The sequence below is a fragment of the Solanum lycopersicum genome, chromosome 11, assembly GCF_036512215.1.
Source record: "Solanum lycopersicum chromosome 11, SLM_r2.1".
Classification (NCBI taxonomy): Eukaryota; Viridiplantae; Streptophyta; class Magnoliopsida; order Solanales; family Solanaceae; genus Solanum; species Solanum lycopersicum.
Window position 1 is genome coordinate 59,145,478 of NC_090810.1, and position 26,754 is coordinate 59,172,231.

The window sequence follows — 26,754 nt, forward strand, 5'->3', positions numbered from 1 at the left end:
AAAATTAAGAAAGAAGGATATTACTTTAGGTTTTAACATTTTGTATAACTTTAAATAATGAACTCAAGATCGTCGTGAAGTGTGAATGGAAGGCTAAAGAATAAAGATGGTAACTTGTAAAGTAATGAGATTAATATTTATGTAATAATAGAGAGTAGTAAATTATTACCTTCTTAATAGCTTATAAAATCAATAAACCAATATTCAAAAATCAAAACCAAATAAATAACCCAATAATTTTGAAGAGAAAACCGTTAAAAACTCGTTAACCAATAATAATATGTAATACCTGTTGATGGATAACATGTTAATCCAATGAATGTTTAACATGCAATATATGTTAAACATTTCAGAACTCTTATATGCTGCGAACATGAATTGTTTCGACTGAATAATATATATCAAAAGACTCGAACATGAATTCGACTGAATAAGATATATCAAAAGACTAATATATCATCAACCAGCATAGGAAACACAATATTTTAGATGAAAACCATCCTCCTATGTATGAACTCAAATCCAGTGATTTGTGTCAGTCACACGGTTGTATAGTATGAGAAATAATATTCAACATGAACAGAACAGTCACGGCTTAAAAAATAAGGTCATGATGGCATATAGGCTATCCATGATAGGTAAACAAACACAGAATAAAAGTAGATAAGTAACATAAGTAAAGTCTTAAAAGTCATACTTCCATAAATCAACACAGAAATTCAAAATAATACAGTTACAACCCGAAAAATCCAGTGACATGAGTAAGAGAATTCGAAATTAATACAACAGTCCGAAAGATAATGACAGGAAATAAACAAGATAGAGACGTCCAGGAGCTGTGAGAAACCAAGCAATTACATCCAGGAACTTCGATATATTCACAACTCAAAACTAGGATCACTTACCGCTAGTATTGGGCTCTGAACCTGCACAACAAAGGGGTAGAAAACAAGGGTGAGTAACAAAAGAACATGTGAACTCAGCAGCAGCAACGACTGACCCTTGAAGAAGCGATAGTGAGGGTTGAGAAAGAGTAGTAGCTAAAGACGATATCCAATTAAGTTTAAAAGCAATATCTGAAACCAGCTACAATCAGAGATTTCCACAATAAGCTCAAACCATAGAACACCAGCTATTTAAGACAACTCAACCAACAGAGATAAAAATAAGCCACTTTCATAAAGTGGCTCGATATTAACGGAAATTCTTTTGTACAACAAGGGTCATTCCATCCCTACTGTAAGGGTCAAGGGGATATTAGTTGTATTGGTTGTAAGCTTGACTTATCATGACAAAATCACTGTATACATGTGCTTAGCCTCTCCAATATCCTCTACATATATTAGAGTGTCTTGATCTACCACTGGTACTTCACCATCCAAACTTATCTTTCCTAAATCTTCACTTGGTCTTCCAGTTTCTCGTCTCAACAGTTTCAGAATATTAGGTATTGGTAAGGATTTTACTGAAGCCTTATGAACTTATGAACTAATTTAACTACAGAAATGCAGAAATAAAGCTGCTTCCTCCACAATGAATTAACTTTCAGGACATTGTTGTTGTTCACCTACCGTAAAGGATATTTAAGGGAATGTGCTAACATGTAAGACATTCAATGTAGCTTTTGGATATCAGCGGAACTTCTTTCATTCATTTTCATGTAAGGGAAATGAGAAATGACCAAACAAAAGAATAAAAAAATATGAATGTGGTAACAGTAATATCACAAGGCATTTCCTTTCACATCTCAAAGTAATATCAAACTCGTAGATCTCTTCATAACAGAAACTAGTCCTATAGGGACAAAACTAATGAAATGAACATGCTAATCATATAAGACATTTCAATGTAAGAGAAACATGGCATGCCAATAGGCTTGATATCAGCGAAACTGCTTTTGTACAACAAAGGTCACTCCCTCCCTACTATAAGTCCAAAAAGAAGTTCAAAAAAAGTTATATGTATATCTAAGTTCAAAGTAAATGCTAGTATTAGAAGAAGTACAAATATGTAATACCTGTTGACAGTCTACAAAAGCCGCGGCCATTGAGGCCACTCATAGGAAAACAATTTGTATTCTTGGGTCTTTCGCCAAGCTTCTCCAAAATCATATACAAGTTCTACCGTACGCGTGGACACATCACAAGCAATAACTTTTCCTCTTATTTGCAAATACAAGATGTACGGAAGAGCAGGATGAAAAACCATGTTCTGAACCTCCATACCAAGATTACTGCCTCCTCCAAGTCCAAAATCCTCTGAACATTTCTGAAATACATAGGTAACATCTACAACATACTTGCAAACCCATACTGTATTATCTCGACTACGAAAATTGCTGAGTCGCCAACAAGTGATGATGTTCAAACGATTATAAGCAAAACAGAGTTCCCCGCCTGTAAAACCAAGACAACAACTATTGGAATAGTTCGGTGTCCTCCATTCAGGTAATACGTAAGCCCAAAAACTCTTTTCTACACTATCAAAAACAGTAATTCGTTCTTCATTATTATCAAGCCAAAAGAATACTCCATTGACTACACCAGACGAGGATGAGGAGATCTTATCCCTGGAAGGGTACAATTGCAAAGGTACATCCAGAATTTGTTTATTAGCAGTCCACACATTAGTCTCTGAAGAGAAACTTTCAATTATTAAATAATACTGGAGCTCATGCCAAGTACTCGGAGGTGTTTCATAACGAACTATAGTAAATGAGACAGAGTTATCCTCATCTACCTTACAAGTAAATCCAACATATGGATCTTTCATACATATTTGAGTTTTAGGGAGATCCAAACGCTGCCTTGTGGCAGGGTTATAAACATAATAAACCCTCTGCCTGCTTCTAAGCTTATTGCAGAGGAGAAAACCATTGGATGAAGAAATAATATACACTCTCTCCCCGATGAAATTGATTGATTTATCCAAAATAGCACCGACTAAAAGTGGTGATTCCTTCGATGAGAAGAAAAAACGACTTTGGGAACGTCGCTCTACACAAAAAAAACCAATTTGATAGGGTTTAGGCCACCATAGACGATTACGGTAAATTTCAGCTATAACTTTTTGCCAGTTCTTTGATACGCATTCAAACTTCGCTAGCGATTTTAGAGGCAAGCGATTCAATATATTGATTACGATTTCCTCAGAAACAAACAATTTGTGTTGAAAATTCATTCTAATAATACCTGCAAACCTGATCACTTAGGCATCTATGGATTCAAATTTTCCCCTTTACCAGAGTTGTAATCAGCCTCGGACTCAACGGAAGGAGTAGATCACCTACCTCTACCTCTCTCCAAAGTGTGGCAGCTGGGTCTTGCTCGCTTAGGAGGAAGAAAGGAATCTCTTGGCTTTAGGCTAATTGAAGAGAAGCGATTGATTTTGGGAAAGAAATATTAGATGGTAATATTGAAGATTCCATTCAAATTTCATCTTAATTAGAAATGAAAAAGTGAAATCCCCTCCTCTTCAATGTGAAAACTATTCTATTTTCACAACATTAATCAATTCTTCTTCACATTAATGAGTAAAAACAACTATGGAAGTAAATGATAGATTATATCTTGATTTCTAACTAAAATGGGTTGAAGGGCATAATAACTTTTTTGTAGATGTATTAAAGTCTCTGGAATCAGAAATTACAAGGTAAAATGCATCAGTAAAATAGGTAATGATAAAAGGAGAAGGTGAGAAGCTTAAAAGAAATTGAGATAGAAAGAGTGTCCACGTGAACTTCCCCCTTTCCAATGCAATCCCCACGTGAACAATCAAATAGCCTGTTGCGCAATGCTCCACTCGTGATGCTTGTGCCTACCGTTTTGCCAACTTTACCCTTCTTCACGTGAACTTCCCCCTTTCCAACCGTTATACCCAAGTATTTTAGGAGGAATAACCTTTCTAGAAGTCATATATGGCAGTCCCATATGCTCATCTTGAGTGGCATCCCAATCAACAGTATTCTCATTCACAACATTACTCTTCCTTGTCCTCGAGGTTGGACTCAACAAGATCCTCTGTAGTAAGAACACTCAGATTCATAGGTGTCACATGTTGATCCAAAGTGCCAATAACATAGAAATATGGAAAATAGAATAGATTTTTGGAGACTCGGGAAGTTCCAAGCAATAATGAGCGGGGCCAATGCGTTTTCAATCCTGATAGGGCCCAAAATAACGCCTCCCAAGTTTATGATCTCGCTGCAAGCGTAGAGTATTTTGAATGGATGGTTTGAGTTTGCATACACCCAAATCTAGGAAACAAATGTTATGTGCTTTAAAGATCAAATTATGAGTTCTTCTACTTCTACTAGAGCAAACTAAACATGTCTTATTGTTCATATCTTTGTCGCCCTGACTCTCCTAAAACTTAATGGTAGTAGGGCTGAATAACAATGTTGAACTATGAAAATGCAAATACTTAAAACGAGGGGTTGGGTTGTGAATGAGACATTTTTATTAGATCCTGTATTACCCTTGATATAACCCAATAGCCCAAGACAATCTTCAATAGTGGGTGGAATGCCAACAATCTATAGGTTTGGGGGAGTAATTACATTAACTATGAAACATCGTCATAAAGAACATCATCATGCCAGCCACACAGTTGTATAGTATGAGAAATCATAATCGGTATGAATAGAACAAAAACATGGGCCCACAACTTGAGCATTATAAAAACGACGCAAACAAAAATACAGTTCCCATTACGTCTGCTTCAAACAGATACTGCAAAAACTAGGGGGAACTGTCAAAAATCATAATTTTACTTCCATCCCATTTGCTTAACCGTTACTTGGCAAAATGATCTCCCAACATGTTTTGTTCCCTGTAAACATGTTGGATGATGAGGTCAACCAACTAGTTAATCATGTTACAACTCCATGTGCATCTAGAGATATGTCAACGAGAGGGAAGTCATGGCTGTCTTCAAGCCATAATACTTACAACAAGGCTCTACTTCAACATTTACGTTGTTCATAATTAGTAAGTGTTTGGAGAATCCGAGTATAATTTCAATTTTGAAGTTACGGAAAACACCACCAATGCCTCCATTTAAAGTATCACCAATGCTATGTGGTGATTATGAAAAAGGTACTGGTCGCGAGTAATCCATGGGAAATTCTGATAGACATTATATATTAAAAATGTTTCTCAGAGTATATTTCTATATTATGTTAGTACAAAATCACTATAAATGTGTGAATATGTGCTAACTTCTCCAAGATCCTTTAAATTCTTTTCCTCCTTTCAATCTATTCTCTTTATCTTAATATTAAAGTGTCTTGATCAACCAAAGCCTTCGTTCCTCAACTGTTCGCTCCAAATGTTACGCAACTTGATTGTCACAAAATATCAAGTTGTCTTACATATTGCAGCAAACCCAGTCTTTCATGAGTGAACAAAACATTATGAAATGGACTGCCACATAATTCGATAGAAGCTGCAAACGAAGATGAATAGATCGTTCCTTAGCACTTTCAATAAGCAAACATCATTACAGAAGCTTTGGGGAAACTAGTTTGCGACATTGCGCAATAAGTTGGGATTTCGTGATATTAACCCTCCAACTTGAGGGGGGAGTGTTGAGAAATAAATATCTTGTATATTTATCCTCCCTAATTGTAGATCAAATCCCTCTAGTTTGGGGTTAACTCATTTACCAACAGAAGAAGCACACTTATGGCTGCCTATCACACGACATTAGCTTTCAGGCTCTAGTCACCTACCTAAGGGAAGCAGTATAAAACTTGTACTTCACATCAACAATTCAAATTAGTCCTTTATCTATATTTAACTTCAAAGTAGATACAATACTAAGTAAGTAGAAAATGTTAGTATTACCTGCTACAAAAGACGAGGCTATTGAGGCCACTTTTAGGAAGTAGTGTTTTGTCTTCCGCCGAACTTCTCCAAAATCATATACAATTTCTGCGGTATGGGGTTTCAAGTCATAAGAAATAACCTTACAAGATGTCCGGAATAGCAGGATGAAAAACCATGTTCCAAACTTCCATATCAAGAGCATTGCCTCCTCCAAGTCCAAAAACCTCTGGACATTTCTGAACTACAGTAACAACAACAACAACATACTTCCAAAGTCATACTGCACCTCGACTAGGAAAATTGTTGAGTCACCAACAAATGATGGTTGTTGTTATTTTCGACGCAAAACAAATGTCCCCACCTGATAAACCAAGACAACAACTACTGGGATATATCAGTGTCCTCCGTTCAGGATTTTACCATAGCCCAACAACACTTTATTTCACCAGTACCACCAATGCTACATAGCGATTACAAGAAAGGTACTGATTGCGAGTAAGCCATGAGAAATTATTATTGACATTCTATATTATACATGTTTCTCGGAATATGTACATCTAAACTAATTGTTCCCAATTTTCACTTGGTCTACCAGATTCTCCTCTAACTATTTTTTTAAACTTCAAAGATTTTATTTCTTGTTACATTAACCTGTTACTTTATTAGCCTGGTATATTAGGCTAACGACGAGTATTTCACTGAAGTCATGATAACTTTTATTACATTTGTACTATTTTACCTACAAAAGATGCACAATTGGAGGATGCCAACCAGTTCTACTCACAAACAGTAAGGTAACTATATAAAACTTGCAGTTCTCATTAACAATTGAAATTAATCCTTTATATCTATGTTTAACGAGATAATTAAATGTTAGTAATACCTATTGCAGAAGGCGCGACCATTGAAGCCACTCATAGGAAAACAACTTGTAGGGCTTTGTCTTCCGCCAAGCTTCTCCAAACTCATACACAATTTCTATCAGGCATCGATTCCATGAAGGCATATCGAATTCTAAAATCTGCAACACATTGTGTAGTTCCTTCATCGAACCTGGTTGATGCAGCAGCCAGTTAATGCCATGAACCCTTAGCACCAACAGTTGGTTCTCAGAAAGTTCCAATAACTGTGGCTGAGAAATTGTTTCTCTTTTTGCAATCAGAGAGTCTGAAAAACATCAGAATAAAATCACAAAGAAAGGGGGAAAATATCATTGAATCAAAAGAGGTGAATGTTTGAGAAGAATCAATATAAATAATATAAAATAAAATATATATTTTTGGAATAATAAAATAAAAAGAAATTTAAAATAATAGAACTAAAAAAAAACAAACAAATATATACTAGTTAATTAGTTTACATAGCTATGTTTGTTGTAATTACAATTTGAAACCAACTTTAAACTATAATTACACGGCTCACCTTTTTAGTTTTATGTAATTCACACGTTTATATAATTCAAAATTTGTATAACTTTGTATAATTCAAAATTTGTATAGTATAAATTGTATAACTGTTTACACTTCTGATGTTGCAATTATATAAATTCGTTATTTCAAATTTATACAAAAATAATTGAATCATACAAATTCGTGAATTATACAAACGAGGCAACCTAAATTATAGCTACACCCCGTAAATATGCAAACTATAGTTATGGAGCATAATTAAGTTTATTATAGTGGCTATTTTTAAAGTTTCCCAAAATAATTAACAAATAATCAGCTTGTAATTACCATCAATTTATGAATTGGAGAGTGTAATCTCCCTAGCTAATCCACTCAATTACCCGGCCTCACTCCTAAAGATTTGTGTAGAAAGTTAATAGATAATTGAAATTGGCGTAATTACAAGATATTAATTAAATAACCTAGTATATGTTAACATGATTGTGTGCCACAATGTAATGATAAATATACGTTTTTGATACACAATATATTGTAAAAATTAAATTCAAAAAATCAAAATTAATTATGTAAGTGTGGTTTTCAAAACAATCCATAAGAATCAGAGAGTGAAATTACCCTCAACAATTACACTCAATTACCGTTGACCATGTATCTACAAGGCCAACCAAACACGTCATGTAAGTACAGCTGATAGGCTGACTTTTCGAACATGTCCTAAAATTGTTGTAATTACATTGTGTGACCTGTTTGATTGACCATGCAATTACTTGAAATGAGTAATTGCACTCTCTGATTTCTTTGAAATGGATATTGAACTGTGGGTAACTACGTGACATAATTACAATTTGAATACCTTTTAATTTCTTCTTTTTATTTATATTTTTAGTTTTTTGTTTCAACTTATTTTTTTTATTAATATTATTTTAATTTATTACTTTGGTTTTAATTATTCTAAAAATTATCTTTTTAATATTTCATTATCTTCTCGTTCTAAATTTTTATTTTGTGTGATTCAATGCAGTTTTTTGTATTATCCATTTTTATGTCATTTTCATTTTTATCGACATAATTTTGACGTATTCAAGCTTTTAAATTAAAAATATAATTCTGTGTTGAGTATGGTTACAAACTTTTTTTTTTCTTTTAAATCATAATTATGTATGTTATGTTGAAATTTGACATAAGACTATTTTGTTTTGAATTTAGAACTTATGTTACATTTTCAGTTTCACTTGTTTAGTAATATTGACTTGAGACTTCACATTGCAAGTTATTTATTTTTTAGTTAGGCTTCGTAGAAACTGTTTTGTCAAATATTTTGATAATTTATGACATTTTATTTAGGCAAAATAGTCTGGTGAACCCTTGTACTTATTCGAGTTTGTATTATAGACCCTTCTACTTAACTCTTTACCAGTAGAACCCTTAAACTCAATTGAAACAAGATTTTCAAACCCCTCCTATTGTGTGTGTAATTCACTCACCCATAAAAAGATGTCATGTCAAATCCATGTCACATAAATCAATAACATGTCATAATTACCTCTATTTACTGTTTTTTAAAATTATTAATCCAAAATATTAAATAAAAAGAAAAAAAAATCACACCCCAAATCAGCCGCCCCTGTTCTTCTCCCCAACCCATTCCCACTGTGAATTATCCTGAAACCACCAAAAATCCACCACCATCAGTCTCTATTTTATCACTCTCAAACCCCTCTTCATCTCCATCCTACACTCTCGTCATTTTCCATTCTTTTTTTTCAATCTACGCAAAATTGACAATCTTAGATCGCCGCACTATCAACTTTGGCCTGCAAATCTTTTTCGCCGCTGTCACCAACTCCTCGCACCCCACTGGCGACCAAGAGCCACTTATTCAAGTTATGTCCAGCATGGCCTCCCACAGTCTCTTCGGAAAAAAAAAGGCTCCAATGTCAATCCCTCTCTCATTCAGACGTCAAAACTAGTTAAGGTTTATCGGTATTCACTACCTTATATAAATTATTTAAGATAATATTTTAAATTACTTTATGATATTTTGGAGTGCAAGGAAGAAGGAAATAAAAAAGGATGTGGAAGAAATTGGGTTGTCTCAAAGAAAAAGGTGAAATGGAGAAGAAAGATATTTTTATTTATTTTTAAAATTTATTAATTTCTTTTTTAATAATTTTTATTTTTTAAAAGTAAAAGTTAAAATTTTAAATATAAGTCATCTATGTTAATGCCACATAAGGATGATTAACGGTCAAAGGGGAGGAAAGACTCAAAATAATCCCCCATCTTTAGGTTAAGACTCAAAGTGATTCTTGAGTTTTCATATGGAGTATTAATAGTCCCTCATGTTTGCAATATTGGTGCACTTTTGGTCCTATCCTAAAATTTTGCCTATTTTTTAACATTAATTTTGTCTAAAAATTTATATAAGGAATGTCCAACCGTCTTTTATATATTTAATAGAAATAATAAATTTATCTGACAGAAGGTGATAAGAAAAATATCTTGTTCTGTTCACTAGAAATATTACTGCTGCTAAACTAAGAACATCTTAACATATGAATTTGCAGGTTAAAAAAAAATTATACTATTGCGCGTGAAATTATCGTGATGAGCCTCTAGACTTTACCTGCAATACGATTTCTACTTAACAAAACAAAGTGATTTTCTTCTCACATTCTTTGATATAGAGATATAAAATGACGATTGAATATCTCATACATAGGCAATGGATAAATCAATGCAAAAAAATAGGTAAAATTTTGAAAAACGACTAAAGGTGCACTAATATTACAAACATGAGGGACTATTAGTGCTCCATGTGAAAACTCAATGATCACTTCGAGCATGAACCCAAAGAAGATGGATTATTTTGATCCTTTTATCGTCAAAGAGGTTTGATATGTTGTGTTATGTTGAGTATAAGGATTCAATTGACAAAATGTTAAGTAGAAGAGTCCCCAATACAAACTGATACAAGTATAAGGATCTACCAGACCATTCACATTTTATTTATAATATTAGTCTTTTTGCCAAACATGTATTTCATTATATTCGTAGCAATTTTGTATTTTTAGTTTTTAACTTAATCCAATTAAAATACACTAATTTGAAACGTATAAAGAAATCGTTTAGTTAAGAACATATGTTTATTAATTAATATATTTTCAAAAAATATTACATATCTTAAATATTTAATTTAATATAATTTATAAAGTTTCGTATTTATCTAATATAAATTTTTAATAATTATTCTCTCCGTCCGATATTGTTTGTCGACTAACATTTTAAGATGCATTTTTTCATCATATTACTATGAAAAAATTGAAATTTATAGTATTTTTCATATAGTTTTAGAATATCTATTTTTTTATTTAAAATATGAAATTAATGTAATTTAATTTACCTTTAAAAATTAGTCAAATTAACTTTCGATAAACGCTACATGACAAATATTTTTGAACGAAGAGAGTACCTTTTACTTTTAAAATTTAATATATTCATATAATTCTAATTATGCATCCAAAAAGAACATTCGTAATTACACCTCCAATTCATGAATTGCCAAGAATTACATGGTATAATTACAACTTACAATTACTTTTAATTTTTTTAAAAAAAATAAAATTAGTTCTATTGTTTTTATTATTCTAAAAATATATGTTTTATTTTTTTTATTATTTATAGTTCATTCTCATTCTCAAACATTTCCTTTTGATTTTTCATGATTTTATTCTGATGTTTCTCGAACTTGCAGATTCCAAAAATCAGAGAAGAGGGAGTAACAGTTTCGCAGCCATGAATCCAACTGTTGGTGCTGAGTGTTCATGATAATAACTGGCTGCTGCATCGACTAGGTTTTTGTATGATTTTGGAGAAGCTTGGCGGAAGACAAGGCACTACAAGTTGTTCTCCGATGAGTGGCTTCAATGGCGGCATCTTCTGTAGTAGGTATTAATAACCTTTACCTATTTAGTATTCTATGTTTATACATGACTAATTTCAATTGTTAATGAGAACTGCAAGTTTTATATAATTGCATTAATGTTAGTGCCTTGTGGTAAGCAGCCTCCAATTGTGCATCTTCATTAGGTAAATGAGTTCAAAAAGTGAAATCCTTGTCATTAGCCCAATGTATCAGGCTAATAAAATAACAGGTTAATGTGAAATCTATATGTTGTTGGTGACGGTACGGTAGTTCAGAAATGTACAGAGGTTTTTGGACTCGGAGGAGGCAATGCTCTTGATATGGAAGTTCGGAGCATGGTTTCTCATACTGCTTTTCTGGACATCTTGTATTTGCAAATATGTGCATTGCTATGTCGCTGAGTTGCCTTCGCAGTAGGTTGCTATGCTGCCATGGGCGGAATTTCGTTCAATACTTTAGCGTGTATAACCCCTTTCCAGTCTCTCTGTGGTTGTGAACATCCTACTGTTGCTCGGTACATATTCAGTACTGCAAGCGATTTTGTTTCAGTACACTTTCAGCGCGTATGATCCTTGCGCTTCTTTCACATGACGATGTGACAAATGAGCTTCCTCTCTAATGCATTCTACTTCATGTATGTTGGGGTCCCAAATGATCCAGATCGTACCATTTATAGCCTTGTGATGATTACCTTCCATCTTCCAAATTTGGAGCAACACTGTCATATACTTCTAGTACAAGTTCCTTGACTTTTCTTTGACTAATCCAGCAAGTTTGACGTGATTAAATTTCAGGAAATTCCTTATCTCCTCTGTTTATGTCGTTTATTTACCCCTCTCGCATTCCAAAATAGCCAATTCATTTGGTAGATTGGAGACCACCTCCAATCCTTTGTTGTGGGGTGAGTGGTGTACCCTAGATTTTCTTTTCGAACTCTTCCCAGTATTAATGTTATTAGTGAGAGCAGGAAAGTTGGATAAGTCTAGCTCATTACTGTTCCCTACTTCCGGTGTTCTTTTAGTACTAATTTTTTCCCCTGTCACATTTGGACCATCAACTCTCCCCTTAGTAGGAGGAATAATCTGCCCAGTTTGCTCCATATTAGTAGGCGTAGGTGGTGACTACACTTATATTGTTGTTACATATAACAAATAAAATTAGTACTCCGTGTGTTCCAAGTAAGTGTTATTTTTAACCAAAAGAATTATTCGAAAATAAATGTGATCTTAATTAGGAATTTAAGACAAAAAACTATACCTTCTATTTTATAATTTTTCTTAATGGGTGCGAAATGAGCTAAAGGGACACTTATTTGGACGGAAGAAGTAACGTATAACACAAAACAACTCCCTTTGTTTCCATTTAGTTGCTAGGATAAGGTCTTGCGTAATCCTCAAGAAAAAAATAACAAAAAAGGGTCATTATTGCCCCTACACTTTAAAAGGAAGTTATATTTACACCTCGTCATACTTTTCAATCTAAGCATTCCAGCTTCTGTTTGCTTGTGTTTTTCCTAAATTGTAATGGAATATAAGTGGAATTTATTTTGATTTAATCCATTTCCAAAAAATGAAATTTTGATCAATGAATATGAGAAAATGATGAGGAAAATTTTGATCAATGAATATTTTATCAATGAATACTTCTAGTTCTAATATTTACTTTGAATTTAGATATATGTATCTTTTTCGTGAACTTTTTTATAGTCTTATAGTAGGGTTGGAATGACACTTGTTGTACAAAAACAGTTGTCATAGATGATTTGCACTCATGTCACTGGATTTTTAGTGTTGTAACTGTATTCTTTTGTATTTCTGGGTTAATTTATGGAAGTATGTCTTTAAGACTTTGTTTCTGCTACTTATCTACTTTTATCCCGTGTTTGCTTACATATCACCATAGGCTATCAGTGGGTTAGAATAGGTGTCGTCATGACTTGTTTTTTAGGTTGTTAGAGTTCTGTTCATACTGATTATAATTTCTCATACTATACAATCGTGCGACTGATGCGATGGAATCATGTTCCCTGTATGAATGCTGCAAGGTTTAAATAATGATCTTCTCCTGTGTCAATCAGCATGATTGCTAATATTATACTAATATTATTTGTGACTGCAGGGAACAAGACATGTTGTCAGATTGTTTGGCGAAGTACAGATGAAGCAGCATAAGAGGAGGTAAAATTAAGATTTCTTAACAGCCCCCCACCTCTCTTTGAATTAGACGGAACCATCTTTTTGTTCACTCTCTTTTTGTAATGCCCAAGTAGTGGGCGATTATGATTTTTCATACTATACAACCGTGTGGCTGGCTCTATGATGTTCCCTTTAACAACATTTAATAGTTAAATGTAGTTACTTTCTTCGGACCAAAGAAACAATCCTAGGTGTTGTTTATTATAAACCTATAGATTATTGGCATGTGGTAGTATCACAGTAATACAGGGGGTGAACAAAATTTCACCTTTACATGGCAATCGGAAATGCCAATTCCTCCCACAACTTTGTCAGCTTACCATGGTCATACCCTTTTGTGTAGATCCGGCCAATTTAGCCTTCAATTGATGCATTTGGGGACCGTTCATGACCCACAAAATAGTTCACAATTCCTAAGCTTCCTCTCTATGTGATATAGTCAAGTGAAGTGTAGGTTCAATAGTGTTGCGAAGACACAACACCAGCAAAGATTTTATAGTCCATTACTTTTCAAAATCCATCAACTCCTTGCTTGGATTTTTGAAGTTTTGAAGAACCGAATGCCTATTACTAGTTTTGAGTTATTATGACAATTGAAAAGGTGATACACACTCCAGCCCATTTTAGCTAGAAATCAAGACATAATTAATTATTTATTTATTACTCAATTAATGTGAAGTAAAATTAATTAATGTCGTGAAAAAGAGAACAGTATTAACATTGAAGTGGAGGGGTTCCACTTTTTCATTTTCTAATTTAGGTGAAATTAGAATGGAGTCTTTAATAATCTCATCTATTTTTCTTCCCAAAATCAATTAATTCTTGGTCCAATCGAAACATCTTCTCTACAATTTCACCCTTGAGTTAACATCAATCTCGCTTCTCTTCGACTAGCCTAGAGCCAAGAGCTTCCCCTCTTCCTCCTAAGTGACGAGAATCAGTCTACTTTCTATTGAATTCGAGGCCGATTTCACCAATGGCTGATGGGGAAAATTCAAATAGACGCCTAAGCGGTCAGGTTCTCTTGTTGATATTGATTGACATCTTCATTCTTTTAGGGCTCATGTCTTTGTTGGAATAGTAATTCAACTTGCAAGTATTATTTGAATGAAACGTCAATGCAAATTGTTTGTTCTTCAGGAAATCATAATCAATACACTGAATCGTTTGCCTCTGAAATCGCTAGCAAAGTTTGATGCATATAAAAAAACTGGCAAAAATACACTGCTGAAATTTACTGTTGTCGTCTTCAGTGGCTTGAACCTTATCAAATTTCAGGCTACCGGAGATAACAACAGTAGAAAGAGTTCAGGCTACCGGAGACGACAACTATAAATTTCAGTAATGTTTTTTTGTCAGTTCTTTGATATGCATCAAACTTCGCTAGCGATTTCAGAGGCAAACAATTCAGTATATTGATTGAGATTACCTCAAGAACAAATAATTTGCATTGACGTTTTATTCGAATACTACCTGCAAGTTGAACTACTATTCCCACAAAGATATGAGCCCTAAACGAATGAAGATGTCAAACAATATCAACAAGATGACATGAACGCTTAGATGTCTATGGATTTGAATTTTCCCCCTCCGCTAGAAATGAAATCGGCCTCAGATTCAACAGAAGGAGCAAATCAACTTCCTATACCTCTCTACAAAGTGGAGGAGTTGATTCTCTCTCGCTTAGGTTGAAGAGGGAAGCTCTAGGCTAGTCGAAGAAAAGCGTGATTGATGTTCACTCAAGAGTGAAATTATAGGGAAGCTATTTCAATTGGACAATGAATCAATTGATTTTGGGAATGGAAAACATAGATAAGATTATTAAAGACTCTGTTCGAATTTTACCTTAATTAGAAATGAAAAAGTGGAAATCCTACGCTTCAATATTATTATCTTTTTCACGACATTAATTCATTTTTTTCACATTAATTGAGTAATAATAAATTCTAACTAAAATAGGCCGAAGGGTGTATTAACTTTTTAGTAGATGTCTAGCATCAAATTACAAGGTAAAATGCACAAGTAAAAGAAGGAGATGAGGAACTTAGAAATGTATTATTTGTTTTGAGTTATTATGACAATTAAAAAGTTGACCCACCCTTCAGCGCATTTTAGTAAGACATAATTAATTTTTTTTTTACTCAATTAATGTGAAGAAAAATTTATTAATGTCGTGAAAAAGCGAATAGTATTAACATTGAAGTGGAGGGGTTCCACTTTTTCATTTTCTAATTTAGGTCAAATTCTAATGGAGTCTTTAATAATCTCATCTATTTTTTCTTTCCCAAATCAATTGATTTTTTGACCAATTGAAACATCTTCTTTACAATTTTACCCTTGAGTGAATATCAATCTCGCTTCTCTTCGACTAGCCAAGAGCTTCCCCTCTTCCTCCTAAGTTGCGCGAATCAGTCTATTTGTTGAATTCGAGGCCGATTTCACCAATGGCTGATGGGGAAAATTCGAATGCATAGAAGTCTAAGCGGTCAAGTTCTCTTGTTGATATTGATTAACATCTTCATTCTTTTAGGGCTCATGTCTTTGTTGGAATAGTAGTTTAACTTGCAGGTATTATTTGAATGAAACGTCAATGCAAATTGTTTGTTCTTAAGGAAATCATAATCAATATACTAAATCGTTTGCCTCTGAAATTGCTAGCAAAGTTTGATGCACATCAACAAACTGGCAAAAATACACTGCTGAAATTTACTGTTGTTGTCTTCAGTGGCTTGAACCTTATCAAATTTCAGGCTACCGGAAATAACAACGGTAGAAAGTGTTCAGGCTACCGGAGACGACAACGGTAAATTTCAGTAATGTCTTTTTGCCAGTTCTTTGATATGCATCAAACTTCGCTAGCGATTTCATAGGCAAACAATTCAGTATATTGATTATGATTTCCTCAAGAACAAACAATTTGCATTGACGTTTCATTCTAATAATACCTACAAATTGAACTACTATTCTCACAAAGATATAAGCCCTTAAAAGAATGAAGAAGTCAATCAATATCAACAAGATGACATGACTGTTTAGGCTTCTATGGATTTGAATTTTCCCCCTCCGCCAGAGGTGAAATCGGATTCAACAGATGGAGCAGATCAGCTTCCTGTACCCCTCTTTACAAAGTGGAGGAGCTGATCATCTTTCGCTTAGGAGGAAGAGGAGAAGCTCTATGCTAGTCGAAGAAAAGCTAGATTGATGTTTACTCAAGGGTGAAATTGTAGGGAGCTATTTCAATTGGACAATGAATCAATTGATTTTGGGAAAGGAAAAAATAGATGAGATTATTAAAGACTCAGTTCGAATTTTACCTTAATTAGAAATGAAAAAGTGAAACTCCTCCGCTTCAATATTATTACCTTTTTCACGACATTAATTCATTTTTTTTTCACATTAATTGAGTATTAATAAATTCTAACTGAAATAGGCCGAAGGGTGTATTAACTTTTTAGTAGATGTCTAGCATCAAATTACAAGGTAAAATGCACAAGTAAAAGAAGGAGATGAGGAACTTAGAAGATGTATTAAAATTCCACAGTAGATAGAGTTATTATGATCAATGGACCTGTGCTAAACCATCTAACAGAGAACTGGCTTATGTGCACCAACAACTTACCAAGATATATGGGAAGGACTACAATCTTTATAGATGATGATAAAGTCTCGGGGATTGATGGGTACAGCTCACTGTTTTTTAGTAAAGTGTGGCCGGTGACAAAACATGAAGAGCAATACATCAATTCTTTGCTACTGGCAGAATCCATAGAGCAATTAACTGTACCCTTATTACTTTGGTACCAAATTATTCTGGACCTCAAACAGTGAAAGAATTTTGGCCTATTTTTTGTTGCTCGGTTGAATATAAGATTATATCCAAGATTTTAGCAGCCAGGTGATAGCAAGTGTCATTTGTGATGCGCAATTATGATTTATACCTGGAAGGAAATAGTTGATAACATCATACTTGCTAATGAGCTGGTCAAGGAGTATGGCAGAAAACAGAAATACCTAAAACAAGGGGTTGGGTTGAGAAGGCGAGGTTTTGTTTATATCCTGCAATACTTCCCAATAGCGGATGGAATGTCAATCATCAATAGGTTTCAAATAAGGAATGTTGTTTTTCTTTTGTGAGAAAGAAAACAATTGCATCAACTATGAAACATTCTTACAGAGAACATGATTCCATCACGTCAATCACACGGTTGTACAGTATGAGAAATCATAATCTGCATGAACAGAACAGTCACGACCTAAATAACAAGGTCATGATGGCGCATAGCCTATCAACGATAGGTAAACAAACACGGAATAACACAGAAATTTAAAAGAATACAGTTACAACCCGAAAAATCCAGTGACATGAGTAAGAATTTGAAATGTATACAACTGTCCGAAGGATAATGACAGGAAATAAACAAGAGAGACGTGAGGAAGCTGTGAAAAAGCCAGGCTACATCCAGGAACTTTGATATATGGACAACATAAAGCTAGGATCACCTACCGCTAGTACTGGGCTCAGAACTTGCAGAATAAAGGTGTGGAGAACAACGGTGAGTACAAAAAGTAACTTAGTAAATGCTAGTATTAGAAGAAGTATGAATATGCAACTAATACCTGTTGATAGTCTACAGGAGTCGCGGCCATTGAGGCCACTCATAGGAAAACAATTTGTATCCTTGGGTCTTTCGCCAAGCTTCTCCAAAATCATATACAGGTTCTGCAGTACGTGTGAATACATCACAAGAAATTACTTTTTCTAGATGTGCGGAAGAGCAGGATGAAAAATCATGTTCCGAACCTCCATGCCAAGAGTTCTGCCTCCTCCAAGTCCAAAATCGTCTGAACATTTCTGAAATACTTTAGCAACATCTAAAACATACTTCCAAACCCATATTGCATTATCTCGAGTAGGAAAATGGCTGAGTCGCCGACAAGTGATGGTAGTCAAACAATTACAAGCAAAACAGAGTTCCCCACCTGAAAAACCAGAACAACAACTATTGGGATAGGTTGTTATCCTCCATTCAGGTAATTCCAAAGCCCATCGCTTTTCTACACTAACAAAAACAGTCATCCATTGTCCATTACTATCAATCCCAAAGATACTCCATCGACTACACCAGCCGAGGATGAGGAAATCTTATTCCTGGAAGGGTACAATTGCAAAGGTACATCTTCAATTTGTTTATTAGCAGTCCACACATTAGCATCTGAAGAGAAAATTTCAATTGTTAAACTGTACTGTACTGTAATGCATACAAATAACTCGGATACATGTCTGATTTCAATTGTTAATGAGAATTGCAAGTTTTATATAGTTGCCTTAGTGTTTGTGAATAGAACTGGTTGGCAGCCTCCAATAGTGCATCTTCTGTAGGTAAATGAGTTCAAAAGTGAAATCATTGCCATTAGCCCAATATAACAACAACCATAAGTTGTCGATGACTCAAACAAATTTCATAGTTGAGGTGCAGTATGGATTAGGAAGTATGATGTTGATGTTGTTACTGTAGTACAGAAATGTCCAGAGGTTTTTGGACTTGGAGGAGGCAATGCTCTTGATATTGCTCTTGATATGGAAGTTCGGGACATGGTTTCTCATCCTGCTTTTCTGGACATCTTGTATTTGCAAATACTTGCATTGCTATGTCGCTGAGGAGCCTTCCCAGTGGGTTGCTATGCTGCCATGGGCGGAATTTTTGTTCAATACTTTGTTTCAAACTTCAGCGGGTATGACCCCTTTCCAGTCTCTCTATGGTCGTGAACCTCCTACTGTTGCTCAGTACATATTCAGAAATTTGTGAGCGATTTTGGTTCAGTACACTTTCAGCCGGTATGATCCTTGCGTTTCTTTCAAATGACGATCTGACAAATGAGCTTCCTCTCTAATGCATTCTACTTCATATATGTTGGGGTCCCTAATGATCCAGATCCTACCATTGATAGCCTTGTGATGATTACTTTCCATCTTTCAATTTGGAGCACCACTGTCATATGCTTCTAGTAAAAGTTCCTTGACTTTTGTTTCGACTAATCCAGCAAGTTTGACGTGATTTAATTTCAGGAAATTCCTCATCTCCTCAGTTTATGTCGTTTATTTACCCCTCACATTCCAAAATAGCCAATTCATTTGGTAGTTTGAGACCACCTCCGATACTTTGTCGTGGGGTGAGTGGTGTACACCAGATTTTCTTTTCGGACTCTTACCAGTATTGATGTTACTAGTGAGAGCAGGGAAGTTAGATAAGTCTAGCTCATTAGTACTCCCTACTTCTGCTGCTCTTTTAGTACTAATCGTTTCCCCTGTCACATTTGGACCATCAACTCTCTCCTTAGTAGGAGGAATAATCTGCCCAGTTTGCTCCATATTAGTAGGCTTAGATGGTGACGACGCTGGTTATATTGTTGTTACATATAGCAAGTAAAATCAGTTACAAAAACATATAGCAAGTAAAATTAGTACTCCGTGTGTTCCAAGTAAGTATTATTTAACCAAAAGAATTATTCGAAAATAAGTGTGACCTTAATTTAAATTTAAGACAAAAAACTATACCTTCTATTTTATAATTTTTCTTAATGGGTGCGAAATGAGCTAAAGGGACACTTATTTGGACGGAAGAAGTAACGTATAACACAAAACAACTCCCTTTGTTTCCATTTAGTTGCTAGGATAAGGTCTTGCGTAATCCTCAAGAAAAAAATAACAAAAAAGGGTCATATTTGCCCCTAAACTTTAAAAGGAAGTTATATTTACACCTCGTCATACTCTTTCAATTTAAGCATTCCAGCTTCTGTTTGCTTGTGTTTTTTTTCCTAAATTGTAATGGAATATAAGTGGAATTTATTTTGATTTGATCTATTTCCAAAAAAACAAAATTTTGATCAAATACGAGAAACTGATGAGGAAAATTTTGATCAATGAACTTTTTTTTATCAAAGAACACTTCTAATTCTAAAATTTACTTTGAATTTAGATATATGTATCATTTTTGTGAACTTTTTTATAGTCTTATAGTAGGATGGGAATGACACTTGTTGTACAAAAACGTTGTCATAGATGCTTTGCACACATGTCACTGGATTTTTGGTGTTGTAACTTTATTCTTTTGTATTTCTGGGTTAACTTATGGAAGTACGTCTTTAAGACTTCGTTTCTGCTACTTATCTACTTCTATCCCGTGTTTGCTTACATATCACCATAGGCTATCAGTGGGTTAGAATAGGTGCCATCATGACCTTGTTTTTTTGTTTGTTAGAGTTCCGTTCATGCTGATTATAATTTCTCATACTATTCAACCGTGCGACTGATGCGATGGAATCATGTTCCCTGTATGAATGTTGTAAAGTTTGAATAATGATCTTCTCCTGTGTCAACCAGCATGATTGTTAACAGTATGCTAATATTTTTCGTGATTGCAGGGAACAAAACATGTTGTCAGATTGTTTGGCGAAGTACAGATGAAGCAGCATAAGAGGAGGTAAAATTAAGATTTCTTAACAGCCCCCCCCTCCTTTGAATTAGACGAAACCATCTTTTTGTAATGTCCAAGTAGTGGGCTGATTATGATTTTTCATACTATACCACTGTGTGGCTGGCGCGATGATGTTCCCTGTGACAACATTTAATAGTTAAATGTAGTTACTTTTTTCGGACCAAAAAAACAATCCTAGGTGTTGTTTATTCAAAACATATAGATTATTGGCATTTGGTAGTATGACAAGTAATACAGGGTGTGAACAAAATTTCACCTTCACATGGCAATTTCAAGTGCTAATTCCTCCTACAACTTTGTCAGCTTACCATAATAATGAACTATGGTCATACTCTACTGCGTAGATCCGGCCAATTCAGCCTTCAATTGATGCATTTGGGGACCGTTCATGACCGCAAAATAGTTCACAATTCCTAAGCTTCCTCTCTATCTGATATAGTCTAGTGAAGTGTAGGTTCAATAGTGTTGTGAAGCCACGACACCAAAAAAGAATTTATAGTCCATTAGTTTTCAAAAATCCATTAATTCCTTGCTTGGCTTTATGAAGTTTTGAACAACCGAACACCCATTATTAGTTTTGAGTTATTATGACAATTAAAAAGTTGATCCACCCTTCGGCGCATTTTAGTTAGAAATCAAGACATAATTAATTATTTATTTATTACTGAATTAATGTGAAGAAAAATTTATTAATGTCGTGAAAAAGAGAAAAGTATTAACATTGAAGTGGAGGGGTTCCACTTTTTCATTTTCTAATTTAGGTGAAATTCGAATGGAGTCTTTAATAATCTCATCTATTTTTCTTTCCCAAATCAATTGATTTTTTGATCAATTGAAACATCTTCTTTACAATTTTACCCTTGAGTGAACATCAATCTCGCTTCTTTTCGACTAGCCTAGAGCCAAGAGCTTCCCCTCTTCCTCCTAAGTGACGAGAATCAGTCTACTTTCTGTTGAATTCGAAGCCGATTTCACCAATGGCTGATGGGGAAAATTCAAATCCATAGAAGCCTAAGCGGTCAGGTCCTCTTGTTGATATTGATTGACATCTCTCATTCTTTTAGGTCTCATGTCTTTGTTGGAATCGTAGTTCAACTTGCAGATATTATTTGAATGAAACGTCAATGCAAATTGTTTGTTCTTAAGGAAATCATAATCAATATACTAAATCGTTTGCCTCTGAAATCGCTAGCAAAGTTTAATGCACATCAAAAAACTGGCAAAAATACACTGCTGGAATTTACTGTTGTCGTCTTCAGTGGCTTGAACCTTATCAAATTTCAGGCTACCGGAGATAACAACGGTAGAAAGAGTTCAGGCTACCGGAGACGACAACGGTAAATTTCAGTAATGTTTTTTTTGTCAGTTCTTTGATATGCATCAAACTTCGCTAGCGATTTCGGAGTCAAACAATTCAGTATATTGATTATGATTTCCTCAAGAACAAACAATTTGCATTGACATTTTATTCGAATAATACCTGCAAGTTGAACTACTATTCCCACAAAGCTATGAGCCCTAAACGAATGAAGATGTCAAACAATATCAACAAGATGACATGACCGCCTAGGTGTCTATGGATTTGAATTTTCCCCCTCCGCTCGAGGTGAAATCGGTCTCGGATTCAACAGAAGGAGCATATCAACTTCCTATACCTCTCTACAAAGTGGAGGAGTTGATTCTCTCTCGCTTAGGAGGAAGAGGGGAAGCTCTAGGCTAGTCGAAAAAAAGCGAGATTGATGTTCACTCAAGGGTGAAATTGTAGGGAAGCTATTTCAATTGGACAATGAATCAATTGATTTTGGGAAAGGAAAAAATAGATGAGATTATTAAACACTCCGTTCGAATTTTACCTTAATTAGAAATGAAAAAGTGGAACTCCTCCGCTTCAATATTATTACCTTTTTCACGACATTAATTCATTTTTCTTTCACATTAATTGAGTAATAATAAGTTCTAACTGAAATGGGCCGAAGGGTGTATTAACTTTTTAGTAGATGTCTAGCATCAAAATTACAAGGTAAAATGCACAAGTAAAAGAAGAGTTGAGGAACTTAGAAATGTATTATTAGTTTTGAGTTATTATGACAATTAAAAAGTTGATCCACCCTTCAGCGCATTTTAGTTAGAAATCAAAACATAATTAATTTATTTTTTTTACTGAGTTAATGTGAAGTAAAATTAATTAATGTCGTGAAAAAGAGAACAGTATTAACATTGAAGTGGAGGGGTTCCACTTTTTCATTTTCTAATTTAGGTGAAATTAGAATGGAGTCTTTAATAATCTCATCTATTTTTCTTTCCCAAAATCAATTAATTCTTGGTCCAATCGAAACATCTTCTTTACAATCTCACCCTTGAATTAACATCAATCTCGCTTCTCTTCGACTAGCCTAGAGCCAAGAGCTTCCCCTCTTCCTCCTAAGTGACGAGAATCAGTCTACTTTCTGTTAAATTCGAGGCTGATTTCACCAATGGCTAATGGGGAAAATTCAAATCCATAGAAGCCTAAGCGGTCAGGTCCTCTTGTTGATATTGATTGACATCTTCATTCTTTTAGGGCTCATGTCTTTGTAGGAATAGTAGTTCAAACTTGCAGGTATTATTTGAATGAAACGTCAATGCAAATTGTTTGTTCTTAAGAAATCATAATCAATATACTGAATCGTTTGCCTCTGAAATCGCTAGCAAAGTTTGATGCATATCAAAAAACTGGCAAAAATACACTGCTGAAATTTACTGTTGTCATCTTCAGTGGCTTGAACCATATCAAATTTCAGGCTACCGGAGATAACAACGGTAGAAAGAGTTCAGGCTACCGGAGACGACAACGGTAAATTTCAGTAATGTCTTTTTGCCAGTTCTTTGATATGCATCAAACTTCGCAAGCGATTTCAAAGGCAAACAATTCAGTATATTGATTATGATTACCTCAAGAACAGACAATTTGCATTGACGTTTCATTCTAATAATACCTGCAAGTTGAACTACTATTCCCACAAAGATATGAGCCCTTAAAAGAATGAAGAAGTCAATCAATATCAACAAGATGACATGACCGCTTAGACTTCTATGGATTTGAATTTTCCCCCTCCGCCAGAGGTGAAATCGGATTCAACAGAAGGAGCAGATCAGCTTCCTATACCCCTCTCTACAAAGTGGAGCAGCTGATTCTCTCTCGCTTAGGAGGAAGAGGGGAAGCTCTAGGCTAGTCGAAGAAAAGCGAGATTAATGTTCACTCAAGGGTGAAATTGTAGAGAAGATATTTCAATTGGACAAAGATTCAATTGATTTTGGGAAAGAAAAAAGTATATGAGATTATTGAAGTCTCAATTCGAATTTTACCTTAATTAGAAATGAAAAAGTGGAACTCCTCCGCTTCAATATCATTATCTTTTTCATGACATTAATTCATTTTTCTTTCACATTAATTGAGTTTAAATAATTAATTCTAACTACAATGGGCCGAAGGGTGTATTAACTTTTTAGTAGATTTCTGGCATTTAAAATTACAAGGTAAAATGCACAAGTAAAAGGAGATGAGGAACTTAGAAGATGTATTAAAGTTCCACAGTAGATAGAGTTATTATGATCAATGGACCTGTGCTAAACCATCTAACAGAGAATTGGCTTATGTGCACCAACAACTGACCAAGATATATGGGAAGGACTACAATCTTTATAGATGATGATAAAGCCTCGGGGATTGATGGGTACAGCTCACTGTTCTTTAGAAAAGTGTGGCCGGTGACAAAACATGAAGAGTAATACTTCAACTCTTTGCTACTGGCAGAATCCATAGAGCAATTAACTGTACCCTTATTACTTTGGTACCAAATTATTCTGGACCTCAAACAGTGAAAGAATTTTGGCCTATTTTTTGTTGCTCGGTTGAATATAAGATTATAGCCAAGGTTTTAGCGGCCAGGTAATAGCAAGTGTCATTTGTGATGCAAGTATGATTTATACCTGGAAGAAAATAGTTGTTATAACATCATACTTGCTCATGAGCTGGTCAAGGAGTATGGCAGAAAACAGAAATACCTAAAACAAGGGGTTGGGTTGAGAAGGCGAGGTTTTGTTTATATCCTGCAATACTTCCCAATAGCGGATGGAATGTCAATCATTCAATAGGTTTCAAATAAGGAATGATGTTTTTCTTTTGTGAGAAAGAAAACAATTGCATGAACATTATTGCATCACGTCAATCACACGGTTGTACAGTATGAGAAATCATAATCAGCATGAACAGAACAGTGATGGAACCATGTTCCATCAACTATGGAACATTCTTATAAGGAACGTTGTTTTTCTTTTGTGAGAAAGAAAACAATTGCATCAACTATGGAACATTCTTATAGGGAACATGATTCCATCACGTCAATCACATGGTTGTACAGTATGAGAAATCATAATCAGTATGAACCGAACAGTCACGACCTAAATAACAAGGTCATGATGGCGCATAGCCTATCAACGATAGGTAAACAAACACGGAATATAAGTAGATAAGTAACGGAAGTAAAGTCATACTTCCATAAATCAACACAGAAATTTAAAAGAATACAGTTACAACCCGAAAAATCCAGTGACATGAGTAAGAATTTGAAATGTATAGAACTGTCCGAAGGATAATGACAGTAAACAAGAGAGACGTGAGGAAGCTGTGAAAAAGCCAGGCTACATCCAGGAACTTCGATATATGGATAACTTAAAGCTAGGATCACGTACCGCTAGTACTGGGCTCAGAACCTGCAGAACAAAGGTGTGGAGAACAACGGTGAGTACAAAAGTAACTAAGTAAATGCTAGTATTATTAGAAGTATGAATATGTAACTAATACCTGTTGATAGTCTACAGGAGTCGCGGCCATTGAGGACACTCATAGGAAAACAATTTGTATCCTTGGGTCTTTCGCCAAGCTTCTACAAAATCATGTACAAGTTCTGCAGTACGTGTGAATACATCACAAGAAATAACTTTTCCTAGGTTTGCGGAAGAGCAGGATGAAAAATCATATTCCGAACATCCATACCAAGATCACTGCCTCCTGCAAGTCCAAAATCGTCTGAACATTTCTGAAATACAGTAGCAACATCTACAACATACTTCCAAACCTATACTGCATTATCTCAACTAGGAAAATGGCTGAGTCGCCAACAAGTGATGGTAGTCAAAACAATTACAAGCAAAACAGAGTTCCCCACCTTAAAAAACAAAGACAACAACTATTGGGATATAGATCATTGTCCTTCCTTCAGGTAATTCCAAAGCCCAAAATCGCTTTTCTACACTATCAAATCAAAAAACAGTCATCCATTGTCCATTACTATCAAACCAAAAGAATACTCCATCGACTACACCAGCCGAGGATGAGGAAATCTTGTTCCTGGAAGGGTGCAATTGCAAAGGTACATCCACACATTAGCCTCTGAAGAGAAAATTTCAATTGTTAAACTGTACTGTAATGCATACAGATAACTCAGAGGTGTTGCATAACAAACTATAGTAACGAGGCTGAGTCATCCTCATCTACATAACAAGTAAATCCAACATATGGATCTTTCATAGTAACCGATTCGAATGGGACAATAAACTATTTTAATTTTATTAATAACTAAAAATGAATTGGATTATAGAATATATCTTTAAACTAATTAGCTAGTGAGAGCTTCTATCTAATTTAATGGAACATCTTCATGACTCGTTTTTTTAAAAATCTGTTTTACAAAAAATGACTTACTGATAATATACATTGCTCACCCCATCCCATACCTCACAGTTGGACCAATTTTTGCAATAATATTATGGGTTATCATGAACTGGATCAAAATCATTCTCACCGAGTTCACAAGTAGTCTCATTTTTCTTATCGGATTCAAATAAGACCAAAGATTATGA

At 34.7% G+C, this 26,754-nt stretch overlaps 2 protein-coding genes across 25 annotated transcripts; one reads left to right on the forward strand and one right to left on the reverse strand.

Moving 5' to 3' along the window:
* Window positions 1-677: 677 nt before the first annotated feature.
* LOC101251356 (F-box protein At5g03970-like) lies at window positions 678-7,073 on the reverse strand. Of its 8 annotated transcripts, none has more exons than XR_011212369.1 (4): window positions 6,712-7,069; window positions 5,847-6,209; window positions 2,018-2,396; window positions 678-926 (listed from the first exon to the last, which is right to left on the reverse strand). XR_011212369.1 is itself a non-coding variant. In XM_069291329.1 (4 exons), the coding sequence occupies exon 3, from the start codon at window positions 3,178-3,180 to the stop codon at window positions 2,029-2,031; it is 1,152 nt and encodes a 383-aa protein (XP_069147430.1). In that variant the 5' UTR covers window positions 3,181-4,019; window positions 5,847-5,933; window positions 6,712-7,073; the 3' UTR covers window positions 678-926; window positions 2,018-2,028. The 8 variants fall into 8 exon arrangements, 5 of the variants coding, with proteins under 5 accessions (XP_069147430.1, XP_010313397.1, XP_025884002.1 ...); XR_003244281.2 differs by having other exon boundaries at window positions 5,847-6,189; window positions 6,712-7,068; XM_069291329.1 differs by having other exon boundaries at window positions 2,018-4,019; window positions 5,847-5,933; window positions 6,712-7,073.
* A 1,765-nt stretch (window positions 7,074-8,838) lies between these two features.
* Window positions 8,839-26,494, forward strand: LOC101251650 (uncharacterized). 17 transcript variants are annotated; one of them, XR_011212563.1, is made up of 8 exons: window positions 8,839-9,206; window positions 10,992-11,185; window positions 13,281-13,339; window positions 17,757-17,910; window positions 17,985-18,528; window positions 20,780-20,838; window positions 25,472-25,633; window positions 25,714-26,494. XR_011212563.1 is itself a non-coding variant. In XM_069291626.1 (6 exons), exons 4-6 carry the CDS (start codon window positions 18,490-18,492, stop codon window positions 20,830-20,832), a joined length of 309 nt encoding a protein of 102 aa, XP_069147727.1. In that variant the 5' UTR covers window positions 10,934-11,185; window positions 13,281-13,339; window positions 17,757-17,910; window positions 17,985-18,489; the 3' UTR covers window positions 20,833-21,114. The 17 variants fall into 17 exon arrangements, 1 of the variants encoding a protein (XP_069147727.1); XR_011212562.1 differs by lacking the exon at window positions 8,839-9,206 and adding an exon at window positions 18,874-19,193 and having other exon boundaries at window positions 10,931-11,185; window positions 25,707-26,494; XR_003244348.2 differs by lacking the exon at window positions 8,839-9,206 and adding an exon at window positions 18,874-19,090 and having other exon boundaries at window positions 10,934-11,185; window positions 25,707-26,494.
* Window positions 26,495-26,754: the final 260 nt, after the last annotated feature.

Bases quoted from the DNA above. Each gene is read 5' to 3' on its own strand.
- LOC101251356 (XM_026028217.2), bottom strand. From the start codon at position 3,180: ATGAATTTTCAACACAAATTGTTTGTTTCTGAGGAAATCGTAATCAAT.
- LOC101251650 (XM_069291626.1), top strand. From the start codon at position 18,490: ATGAGGAAATCTTATTCCTGGAAGGGTACAATTGCAAAG. The intron at 18,529-18,873 runs GTACATCTTCAA...TTGTTACTGTAG, and splicing joins GGAAGGGTACAATTGCAAAG to TACAGAAATGTCCAGAGGTT. The intron at 19,091-20,779 runs GTATGACCCCTT...TCGTGATTGCAG, and splicing joins TTTGTTTCAAACTTCAGCGG to GGAACAAAACATGTTGTCAG.